Source organism: Budorcas taxicolor, chromosome 5, assembly GCF_023091745.1.
Source record: "Budorcas taxicolor isolate Tak-1 chromosome 5, Takin1.1, whole genome shotgun sequence".
NCBI classification, from domain to species: Eukaryota; Metazoa; Chordata; class Mammalia; order Artiodactyla; family Bovidae; genus Budorcas; species Budorcas taxicolor.
Genome location: NC_068914.1, coordinates 146,839,627 through 146,851,540, shown reverse-complemented (window position 1 = coordinate 146,851,540; position 11,914 = coordinate 146,839,627). Strand labels below are relative to the sequence as shown.

Genomic DNA, 11,914 nt, shown 5'->3' with positions numbered 1-11,914 from the left:
CAGACCTTGAGCTGGATATGAGGTCACTATTGGGCAGTGGAATGTGAGAAGGAAAGGACTTTGGCCCGGGGGCTGCAAGTTATAGATTAACATGGGGTGGGGGAGGGGGGACACAGAGGCAGGGTAAGTGGCCTGGGACAGGGACCGCTGACCTGGGACCATCTGGGGCTTGAAGGGGACACAGGCAAGAGGAATCTGGGACTCATGTGGTCCAGGAGGGGAGAGCGGCCCTCAGCTCCTCTCCGGCTATTTGACCTTCCTGAAGACACACTGGCACACTGCATCCCGTGCTGTCACTTCCTGGGGGCAGAGTAGGAATAATCAGGACAGGGAAGATTCTTACTTCTTCTCACTCCCGTTTCTCAAGTTTCTTGACCTCCACTGAATCCTTCAGGATACGTCAGCTGGAGTGTTTGATATATGCGGAACTGTATCCTTTTTCCAAACCCTCAACTTTCCACCCCAGAAGAAGGAAGGGAGCTGGTCAGGGAGCTGAAGCGGCTAAGTCTCCATGTCTCCGGTCATGATTTATGGACACGCATCTGACCTGCAGCCAGGGCCCACCATGGCCACTTGACTTCTTCCCCTCTCCACTCTTCCCAGGGCTCCCATGTTCCTTCCTTGCCTTCTTTGGTGGGGGTCGGGCTGGAGTAGTAGACTTAGTTGATATGGGCAAGGGAATGGGTCCTAGCTGGAGGCCCCCCTCCCAGACACACCCTCATGCATCTCCTCTCCCAGTCTGCACCCCGCTCACCTGATGTAACATCTGTCCCTCCAGCCAGAGTCGCCAGCCCCGGTTAGGGACCTCTCCTCTCTGCACGCAAACCAGCTGCTCCTCTTCCCAGGTGACTATGGTCTACAGAGAAAGCAGGAATAAAGGAAGACTGGGGGGTGTTGCAGGGCACCCCAAATGCATCGCCTTACTCTGCTGGGCTGCCCCACCCCCTGCATCACAGCAGATGCTGTCTTGCTCCAGCCCCTTCCTTCTGAGTGACTCAGCAAAACTCCCTTCCCCTCCCACTCCTAAAGGCCACTGGAAGGGGCCCCACACTGTGTGGCAGTGACCATTTAGGTAGAGCGGGGATGAAGCAGGATAATCCCGCGGTTGGGGGAGATGAAATTGGAGGTTGGGTGATGAAGAATGGAGAATTTGTCCTGTGATACTTCTGGCTGACCCAGAGGAGACTTTGGGAAAGAAGGGAGATTGGTTGGGAGACAACCAGGGAATCTCTTTTCTCCTCTTTCTCAGTCTCAAGGGCAGCTGCAATGTCCTTGAGAATGAAGGGTCAACTCCCCAAATCAGAGCTGAGTGGACCAGAGCTAGGCATTCCAAGCAGCGTTATTTGGACCCCAATAGTCTATGTGTGTGCTTAGTAGCTCAGTCGTGTCCGACTTTCCATGATCCCATGGGCTGTAGCCCACCAGGCTCCTCTGTCCACGGGACTTTTCAGGCATGACTACTGGAGTGGGTTGCCATTTCCTACTCTGGGGGATCTTCCCAACCCAGGGATCGAACCCCCGTCTCTTGTGTCTCCTGCTTTGGCAGGTGGATTCTTTATCACTAATGCCACCTGGGAAACCCCAATAGGATAGACCCTACCCAAACCAGGAGTTCAGAATCCTATGCGGTTTTTTTTTTTTTTTTTTTATCCTTTTTGGCCATACCACATGGTTTGTAGGATCTTAGTTCCACAACAAGGGATGGATGGAACCCAGGCCCTCAGCAGTGAAAGTTCTGAATCCTAACCACTGGACTGCCAGGGAATTTCCAAGGAGCTCAGGATCTTGATCGGTTAGAGGAGAGGTCAGTAGGTATTATATCTGTGATACCAACAAGACTATTGGTGATGGGAGCAGAGAGGGAAGAGCTGAGTCTTCAAGGAAGGGAGTTAATTAGATTGGAGATGGGAACTTTCTAGCAAGAAAAGAAACAGAGGTAAGGAAGAAGAGTAGATAGTTGTGAGGGGGCTCTAACCTAGCGTGTTTTTTTGTGGGGAGGCCCTTGGATGCTGTGTGGAATGTGTGGACCTTACCTGGAACATACCAGGTTGTCTGAAAGGGTTTAAGTCAGGGAGTGACATGGTCACTTTTACATTTTAAAAGTACTGTGGTTATGGTAGGCAGAGTGGATTAGAGGAGAGTCAAGAATGGGAACCAATTTGGGGCACCAGATGAGAAATGAGGGCCTGAAATAAGGTGGTGTTAGAAAAGCTAGGAAGAAACAGATGAAAGCCGTGTAGACAACTGATGCTCAATAGAGTCCTAAATGCTAGCCACATATATAATTTTAAAAATTTCTAGTAGCCACATTAGAAAAGCAAAAACAGGTGAAATTAATTTTAGTATTATATTTTATTCAACCTAAAATATTATAATTTATCATATGTAATATTATATTATATATATTTCAACCTAAAATATTATAATATTTCAGCATGTAATCAATATACAATTTCTGAGGTGTCTTACACTCTTGTTTGGTATTGTCTTAAAAATCCAGTGTGTATTTCATACCGATAGCACATGTCAAATTTGGACCAGTTACATTTCAAATATCTATATATGGTTAGTAGCTGCCATATTGGACAGCACAGAGCAGTTATAAAGGCTTCTTGACTAATTACATGTGGTGCACATGTGCATACATGCGTGTGTGTGTATGCACGCATGTGTTGGGAACACAGAGATAAGGGAACATAAGGCAATAACTGTGACTCCCAGGCTTTGTTCCCGCTGGTTGTTGCCATTGATGGAGACAGTAAATATAAAGGCAGGAAGAGGTCTGTGTAGGAAGATAATGACTTTGGGTTTGACCTTGGGGCATGCAGATGGAAACATTTTGCAGGCAGTTGAAACTTGGCCCTGGAGCTCAGGTGGCACCTCTGACTGGAGAGTTTGTGTCTAGAGCAGTTTGTAGATTTCATTGAACACACGGGTGTATATGCTTTAGCCCATGGATAGTACATAGACAAGAGGGAGAAAGTCAAGACAAGATGCTAGGGGATTGCAGCACTATTTGCAATAGCTAGAAAACAGAAGAAACCTAGATGGCCATCAACAGATGAATGGAGAAGGAAGTTGTGGTACATATACACAGTGGGATATTACTCCACTATAAAAAGGAACACATTTGAGTCAGTTCTAATGAGGTGAATGAACCTAGAACTTGTTACACAGAGTCAAGTAAGTCAGAAAGAGAAAGACAATATTGCATATTCATGCATATATAGAGAACCTAGAAAGATAGTACTGATGATCCTGCTTGCAAGGCAGCAAAGGAGACACAGACATTTTGGACACAGTGGGGGAAGGAGATGGTAGGATGATTTGAGAGACTAGCATTGAAATATATATATTGCCATAAATAAAATAGACAGCCAGTGGGAGTTTGATGTGTGATGAAGGGAACCCAAAGCAAGTGCTCTGTGACAATCTAAAGGGGTGGGATGGTGAGGGAGGTGGGAGAGGGGCTCAAGAGGGAGGAGACATATGTTTACCTAATGTCGATTCATGTTGATGTATGGCAAAAACCATCACAATATTGTAAAGTAATTATCCTCTAATTAAAAAAAAAAGATACTAGGGGAACTAGGGTCTGCAGAGGAGGTCAATAGGAACACGAAAGAAGCAGAAAGGACTGCACAGGAGCGGAGTTACAGAGGTTGAGAGAAGGGACTGTGGTGTCCACAGGGCCACAGGCTAGAGGGTGAGCACAGGCTTGCTCATTGGCCTGAGGGTCACCTGTTCCTGTTGCCCTTTTGGCTGGTGCTCAGAGTGGGCAGAGGAGACACTGGAGAGAGTCGGGGGTGGGTGGGTGACATTAGCAGTCTGTTATCCCAGGGCAGGCTGCTGTGGTCATCGTTTCTTCTTGCTGTGACAGGTCATTTTATTTCACCCCCAGTTGTTAAGAGCCCCCATGCTCATCCACAGCCCCTTCCTACAGGCCTGAGAAAAGACACCTGGCATTTGCGTCCATCCACGATCCTCAGGTCCTCCTCAAACTCCACTCCCACCTCGAATTTCAGAATGTAGTTCCGGAAGGTGCTGAGGGTCTTCACCATCATGTGGTTGCCCTGCTGGTCAATCTCCTTGTCAGGCTTGAGCAGCAGGGCGATCTTCCGCAGAGCCATGTTGATATCTGTGGGGACCATCTCTGAGCAAGGGTCTGAGCGAGTGTCCTTTTAGCTGGCCGGGGGCTTCCCCACCCGCATCAGCAGCCCAGGACTGGGAGCATCCCCTTGCCTGGGTCTGGGACTGTGGATTTACTCTCTCCTAGCAATGCCCCTGGCTAGAAAAGGGGCCCAAGTCAGGTGCCAGCACCCCCTACCCCCAGCCTATGATGTCCAGACCCCAGCATCACCCCTTCCTCAATGGATTGGAGGCAGGAAGAGAGAGGGGAAGAGGGGAGTGAAAGGGTTGAGAGGGGTGAGGCCATTACTCAGAGCTTGCAGGTAGTCCTCCAGGTTCTTCTGGGAGACAAAGCGGTAGTAGCCGGTGAGGTTGGGAGGCATGGTCCAGGCTGGCCAAGGTGGAAGTCAAGATTTCAGGAGAATGTAAGACACTGGGGGAGGATGAAGGGAGTGTTGTCTGACAGGTGGGGCTGAGAGTCTCCCAGCCAGGCTCTTCACACACTGAGGCTGCCTGTGTAAGGTCCTAGCTGCCAGGGTTTTTATAGCGCTGGGGGCCCTGCTGCAATAAGAGTTCCTGTCAGACTTTCTCCCTCCTTCCCCCACGATGAGCATGAGGCTGGTGTCCGCAGCCCCAGAGAGGGGCAGGGGACTTGGCAAGGCTGTGCCTGACCTCAGCTTTTCCTGAGGAAGGAACCTGGACCAGGACTGGGGGCTGTCAGTCAGGCAACACTTGAGCCTTTCCGAAGGTGAGTTCTGGCTTCCAGCCCAAGTGTGGAAGGCTTGGAAACTATCCGAGGCCCCCCGGGGGCAGACTCCCCAGGGAGGGAGCCGACCTTACTGGATGGCGGGGAGGGAACTTTCGGACTCACCCAAGGATGAGTTCTAACAATATCTCACCTGAGATCCTGGGGCTGGCTCAGGGATCCCAAAAGGTATGAAGGGGAGGAAGGGGTGGGGAAAAAAGTGAAGACAGCCAGCTGGCCAGGAGTTCCAGTGAAGAAAATCCTCCAGCGCTGGCCCCCACAGCTTCGTCACACAGCTCTGCTGAGCTGGGGCAGCGACGCTGGAGTTCAGGACCCTGTCCTGCAGGACCGTGAGGAGGGAAGCATAAAAACTGCAGAGGGGGCTGTCTGAGTTGCTGAGTTCAAAGTCTGGAGCAGAAGGTGAGGGAGGAGTTTGGCTGGCTGTTCTGGAGAATTCTACACTCTTTGGCTTGGGACCCAGGGATTTCCCCTCTCCCTCTGGAGTCGTGGATGGCACCATCAGCTACCCTCATCCCCAGCCCTTGCACAGTCCAAGCTTCCCAGATGTATTCTCTTGCAGGCAGAGGTTGTGTGCTCTAGCCCTACCCTCCCCCCTCCCCACCACACTACACCACACTCTTCTCTGCCTCTCAGACCTACCAACTTTTCTGGCTTCTGAACCAACTAGGCTGGTTTGGGTAAACACGGTTTAAGATGAGAAATTTGGGGAGAGGGAGGCAGGCAGGGTAGACAGCAGGAAAAAATTCCACCTGGTGGTGAACTGTCCCAACAGGTGCGTGGGGTGGGTGGGGGAGGTGGGGCACAGACATCTCGCTTTTCCTCGGGTCCCAGAGCTCGGTCCACCGACTTGCTGACCACCCCTTGGCTTTCTCAGAGACTCGGGGCTGGGACCTGAAAGGCTAGCATCTCTGGGGCTCAGGTTGTGGGTTTTACTTGGCGGTTCCCGGGAGGCACCCAGCAGGGTCCTGCTGATGGAATGGGCTGTGAAAAGAGGTTAACGCAGAGTTGTTGGTGGGGTGGTGGTGGTGGTGGGGTGACGTGAATACTTGTCCCTCCTCGCCTCCCTCACATCTCCGTTTGACGTCTCCTCTTCCCACCCCCGGGCTTCTAGCTGCGCGATCCTCTCCCTGTCCCTCTTTTTCCCCACCTCCTCTACGGCTTTCCAGCTTCCTCCCCAGCCCCCGCAGTTCCCTTGCTCCCCCAAATTGCAGTCAGGGGAAAAAGCCCTAACACATCCTCCCGCCCCTGCTCCCCAGTCCCATTGGCTCCCTCCCGCCCTGCAGCACCTGGCCCCCCCAGCCACCCGATTGGCCAGCGGCCCCATCAATCCGCGCCTGGCCGTGCTGACGTCATCCTGCAGTAGCGGGGATGGGGTGGGAATGAGAGAGAGAGAGTGAGGACGCCCGGCTCCAAAACGAAGGAGCAGCAGCCACTGCCGGTTCCCCCTGCTCAGCCGCCCAGGTTGGGGTCTGCCCGGGTCTGCCCTATGGACTAGGGTGGGCGGCAGGCTCCTTTCCGTCTCTGCCCTGCTCTCTGCCCTCTCCCCTCCCCTCTTCGGAGAGCCCCTGCATCCCTTGCCCAAGGTGGAACAAGCAGGGCTCCAGGCTCTGGGGGCGAGCAATCGGGGCCCTGCCCTGCCTACACCACGCCATGACCCCCCTGCTGTTTCCCCTCTTGGTGGCCTCCCTGCTCCCCTCCAGCTCCTGTAACAAAGGTGAGTGTGGGGGTGGGGGCACAGAGGGAGGGGGTCTCAGGCCCCGCGATGTGGGGGTCCAGGCGGGCAGGCGCCCTTTAAGGCTCCCTGGAACACGACAGGTGGTTCTTCGCACCATCCCCCTTTCCATCCATTTTCTCAGACCTGTCCCCTTCTCTTCTCGCTGGCATCCCCAGAACCTCTCTCTGGTCCCTCCTCTCTGGTCCGTCTCTACCCATGTGCTTCTGTTGCTCCTAGGTTGGTCCCCATTCCCATCCTGGGGTCTGTATCTTCCCCTCCACCCCACCCCCCTCACCATTGCTCCCTGCTGGAGCAATCTCGGGTCTCAGAAGGACCTGTCCCTGAGGGGGGTGATGGACCTCTCTGGGCAGGTCCCCGTTTCTCGGGGTGTGTCGGCGCTGAGGGTGTGTGGCCACATCCATCTGGTCCCTCTCCATCTCATCCCGGGGAGGAGCTGTTCCCATAGTTCAGCAATTCGGAGCACGTATGTGTTGGCGTGTTCCTCTGCATCCATCCCCTTCCGCCTGCATACACGGCTGGGCTGGGGGTTACCAGAGCTGCCCTCTCTGGCAGACAGCTGATAAATTTAGCTGGGTGAGGCTGTTAGAGGGGCCAGGAGAGAGGGAGCGGATGAGGGCCAAGGGTTTAGGTAGGTGAAGACAGCAGGAAAGGGCAGAGGTGTGTGTGTGTGTGTGTGTGTGTGTGTGTGTGTGTCGGGGTGCTAATGAGTGGGGAGAGGGGAAGGGAGGTGAAGTGCGGGAGGGGATGAGCAGCGGCTGGACCAGGGTCAAGGTGGAGGCAAAGGAGAGGGAGAGGAATCAGGAAGAACAGGTGAGGAGAGGGTGAGGGGAAGAGCTCAGGAGGAAGCGGGGAGACCCAGGGAGAGAGGGCAGGGCTAGGGGCAGTGGTGAGCTGTGTGCAGCGTCTCCACCTTCAGCTCAGTCTCTGACCTCAGTGGGCTTCTTAGCCTCCCGACACATCCTGTGCTGCCTTCTAGGCACCATCTGCGGCTTTCTCCTCTGCCCCTAGGGAAGGGGGTTGTGGTGGTCCTCAGAGAGGAAGGGACAGGCATACCAGATACCAGAAGGCTTTGGGGGTGTCACTGGAGGAAAGGATGGAACTCGGGATTTCTCGCTCACCGTGACAAGCTGGGGATGAGTGTCCTTTGGGTGATTCCGTTTCTGTCTGATGATAAGTCTTCAGGTCTCAGTGATGGGCCCTTGTGGGTGTGCTTTGGGAGCCTGGCGCTTTGGCTTGATGGGATTCAATAGAGCAGGCAGTGGAAGCTGGGGTTGGGGGTGATATAGAGGGAGATGGAGCCCACTGAGCCTTCCCCAGAGCCCCACAGGGGCGAGTGGGCACTTGGCCCTGGGAGGAGACGGGACTGAGTTGAGTCTGGTAGTGGTTAAGGAGACATGGAGGCTGAGTGGGTTGCACTCCTGTCGTGGATTGGCCAGTGGTTGAAGGGAACAGGGGTGGGATAGGCGAGAATTAGCACTCAGCCATGACTCTATAAGAAGGGGGTTCAGGGTGTGTGGGGTTTGGTGGCCTTCTGGGGGACATAGGAGTCAGCTGGTTATGATTATGAGTGTGTTCTTTTGGGTGTGAGGGCGAGAAGCAGGGAGGGGATTTGTCGAGTTTCTAGGCCAGTTCGATAATCCCTGAGGATGCCAGCTCTGCTGGGCCCCGTTGTTTGGCATTGATTCCTCTGCTCCATCCCTGCCCCTCTCTGTCCCCCTCCCTCTGTCCTATATATCTCCCTTCTCCATTCTCTCCTCTTTCCTCTCCTCTGGAAGAATGACCTTAGGATGGGGCTTAGCCAGGAAGAGAAGGGAACAGGACCAAAGTGGGGTGGTGGTCGTGGTGGAGAGGATCAACAACCCGGACCTCAGGAAACGTCTAGTCTTCTTTTCCTAATCTCCACTCTGCCCTTAATCTATCCCTTCCCTTTCCCAGGGCCCTCTAATGGCCCATTGCTGCTCCCTGGAGGCCCAGCGTCCACACTCCAGCACTTGAAATGCCCAAGAAAAGTCTCCATCCTCTGACCAGGTTTCCCAGGGGAGATGGCAGGACCTCTTCCTCCCCACAGGGCAGGCTGTTGCCATGGAAACTGTCTATCCAGTGACCTCTGACTCCTTTCATGGCTGATTTCTTGCCCTCAGCCCTTCCCCCTGCGGGCGCTTCTGCAGGGGCTGAACAGGGTGGTGAGCCTGGAGTGTGCTGTCTAGGTCAACAAGGGTTGTGAGGTTGTGGAGGGCCAGCTCACAGGTGCTTCCTCTGCTCTCCCTGGGGGTGGGGTCAGCCAACAAGCACAAGCCATGGATTGAGGCAGAATACCAAGGCATCGTCATGGAGAATGACAACACGGTTCTGCTGAACCCACCGCTCTTTGCCTTGGACAAGGATGCTCCCTTGCGCTATGCAGGTAAGTGGGGCTGGGGCAGGGCAGGGTGGGTGGGACAGAGAGAAGTGGGCGGGAGGGCAGGGGCAAGGGAGGAGGGGGTAGGTCCTGGGAGGGAGAGTAGTGAGGACTTGGGCAAAGTAGAAGAAGGAGGCTCCAGGAGGGAACCGGGTGATGGTGAAGAGCAGTGGCACAGTGAAGGGAGTCAGAGGAGGATGTGGGCAGGCAGGGGTTAACACATCCAGATTTTGCCAGCTCTCAGAGCTGGTCGCTCAGAGGTTGTTGCTCAGGGAACCTGGGGTTGGAGTGAATGTTCGATAATTAATGCTTTTCCACGTGCAAGAAAAGGACTGGGTCTGGGAGGAGAGGTGAAGTGGGGGCCTGAGGGGAGGTCAGCGAGTGATGGAAGGAGACCCTGGAAGTGGAGCAGGAACCTCATCCTTGCCCCCCCACACCCCCCTGCCCCCCGGCCAGGTGAGATCTGTGGCTTCCGGCTCCATGGGTCCGGGGTCCCCTTTGAGGCCGTGATCCTGGACAAGGCGACAGGAGAAGGGCTGATCCGGGCCAAGGAGCCGGTGGACTGTGAGGCCCAGAAGGAGCACACCTTCACCATCCAGGCCTACGACTGCGGCGAAGGCCCGGACGGGGCCAACACCAAGAAGTCCCACAAGTGAGGACACCCTGCCCCTGCCCTTGCCCTCTGCTGCAGGTCCCCCCACCACGACCAGGCCCCTCACTTCCCTCTGTCCTCAGCGTCTTGACGATCTATCCCCTCCCCTCTCTGTTCATGGGGTTTAGGAGCCTTCAGCCAAGGGGGACAGGAGCATGTGGTGAAGCTCAGTGGGACCAGTCTGGGCTCCGTCTCTTTTGACCATGGACAACTTCTCAGACTTTCTGGATTTGCTTTTCCTTGTCTGTAAAATGGAGCAATGATGATGCCTACTTCTTCAGGTCACTGTGAAGGTGAAAGGAGGTGGTTTGTGTCAAAAGCAGGCACCGCGGTGCCTGCCAGTTGGGAAAGGATTCAATGCACAGAGATAGGATGCTAAGAGAGTGAGGAGGAGGATGGCACCTCAGTACAGCCCCGGATTCCTTCCCACTCACACACAGAACGTGCACTACACTCACACACAGAACGTGCACTGTGCACGTGCACAGCAGTGGGTGAGAGTGGGCAAGAAGGAGGCTGGGACCCGGGACTCCTACCTCTGTCTGCCCCCAGCTCACATCTCACTTGAGAATGGTGGGAAGGTGGGTGGTCAGGACACCGGGGCCACTATGAGGCGCTGGATATAAACTGCTTTGCTTGATGACTCAATTTCCCATTTGGAGATAGGACCTTTGCCTCTGGGCTTTGGGTGCTTGGATCTGGGCTGGGGGCAAGGCTCAGCATGAAGGGTTTAGCCCCACCCCCACCTTCTCTGCTTGCCCGATGGGGGCCGGAGTGGGGAGTGGCCACAGCTCACTGCACACATCAGATGACTTGAGACTCTGGTACAAAACCACTTCCCTGAATATGTGTGTGTGTTCAGTTGCTCAGTTGTGTCCGACTCTGCAACCTCATGGACTGTAGCCCCCCAGGCTCCTCTGTCCGTGGGGTTCTCCAGGCAAGAATACTGGAGTGAGTTGCCCTTCTCCAGGGGATCTTCCAGACCTAGGGATTGAATCTGTGTCTCCTGCTTCTCCTGCATTGCAGGCAGATTCTTTACCGCTTAGCCACTGGGGAAGCCACTTCCCTGAATATGGTTGTTTTTATTTTGGCTTTTACTCTGTATCTGCCTTGATTGGACCTGACTTTGTGAAAAAACAACCTGCCAGATTCAGAATCCTGTCTCACGCATCTTGCCATCCTATCCTTTAATATTCTGTACAGAAGTCATCAAAACCAGCCACTGATGGCCCCCAGGGTCATTCGTACCCTGTACATCAGTCACCCTTTCTCCTGAGGTTCCTCTCCCTTTGTGGTACCTGGTACCCCTGAATGGGGGACGGATGAATGTGACCAGGCTCTGGGTCACCCTGGTTCCATCTCCTTGGCTTCTGGTGTGGACTCCCATCGGGGGCTGACTCTTCCTTCTTCTCTTCCTGCTCTGGTGCCTGCAGGGCCACTGTACATGTGCGGGTCAACGACGTGAACGAGTTTGCCCCGGTGTTTGTGGAGCGGCTGTACCGGGCAGCAGTGACCGAGGGGAAGCTGTATGACCGCATCCTTCGGGTGGAGGCCATCGACGGTGACTGCTCCCCCCAGTACAGCCAGATCTGCTATTATGAGATCCTCACGCCCAACACCCCCTTCCTCATCGACAATGACGGTGAGTCCAGCCCCTGCCGCCCCAGCTGCTCAGCCCTGGGTGCCCACATCCCTCGTGATGCCCCGGGGCTGCGCCCTCCACTTGTTCTGCCCCTCACCTCCTTATTCCTCACCCTGCTTCCCAGGTATGGAACTTCTTTCCCCAGATTCCTTCCTGCCTGCTTCATGCTGCCTAATTCACCTGCCCTAAAGTTAGCTCCTGAGTCCTCCCCTGGACTTCCTCTAGTGCCCTTGACCCTCTCTGTCCCCCACCCCAGGGAACATTGAGAACACAGAGAAGCTACAGTACAGTGGTGAGAAGCTCTACAAGTTCACGGTGACGGCTTATGACTGCGGGAAGAAGCGGGCGGCGGACGATGCTGAGGTGGAGATCCAGGTGAAGCCCACCTGTAAACCCAGCTGGCAAGGTGAGGAGCTATGCTTTGGGGCCCATGATCCATCCTTCACCTTGGTCTCCTTCTTCCTCCCTTCTGACAACCACAGGGGCCAGGCTAGGAGCTGGGGAGGGATATTTGGGGGGCCACCTGATGTGAAGAGTTGACTTATTGGAAAAGACCCTGATGCTGGGAAAGATTGAGGGCAGGAGGAGGAGGG

General features: G+C 54.6%; 2 protein-coding genes across 2 annotated transcripts in view; one reads left to right on the top strand and one right to left on the bottom strand.

The window, feature by feature from the left end:
* Positions 1 to 246: 246 nt before the first annotated feature.
* Positions 247 to 4,511, bottom strand: RBP5 (retinol binding protein 5). Its single transcript, XM_052641137.1, has 4 exons — positions 4,439 to 4,511; positions 3,960 to 4,138; positions 755 to 856; positions 247 to 300 (listed from the first exon to the last, which is right to left on the bottom strand). Exons 1-4 carry the CDS (start codon positions 4,509 to 4,511, stop codon positions 247 to 249), a joined length of 408 nt encoding a protein of 135 aa, XP_052497097.1.
* Positions 4,512 to 6,544: 2,033 nt separating this feature from the next.
* CLSTN3 (calsyntenin 3) overlaps positions 6,545 to 11,914 on the top strand; it is a 29,532-nt gene continuing 24,162 nt past the window's right edge. The window contains exons 1-5 of the mRNA XM_052640650.1: positions 6,545 to 6,608; positions 8,911 to 9,033; positions 9,484 to 9,679; positions 11,113 to 11,321; positions 11,578 to 11,727. Of these exons, the coding sequence (XP_052496610.1) occupies positions 6,545 to 6,608; positions 8,911 to 9,033; positions 9,484 to 9,679; positions 11,113 to 11,321; positions 11,578 to 11,727 (742 nt within the window). The remainder of the gene's footprint in view (positions 6,609 to 8,910; positions 9,034 to 9,483; positions 9,680 to 11,112; positions 11,322 to 11,577; positions 11,728 to 11,914) is intronic.

Coding starts and splice junctions, on each gene's coding strand:
- RBP5 (XM_052641137.1), bottom strand. CDS start 4,511: ATGCCTCCCAACCTCACCGGCTACTACCGCTTTGTCTCCCAGAAGAAC. Junction 4,139..4,438: donor GGACTACCTGCAAGCTCTGA/GTAATGGCCTCA, acceptor TGGTCCCCACAG/ATATCAACATGGCTCTGCGG. Junction 301..754: donor AGGGACAGATGTTACATCAG/GTGAGCGGGGTG, acceptor CTCTGCCCCCAG/GAAGTGACAGCACGGGATGC.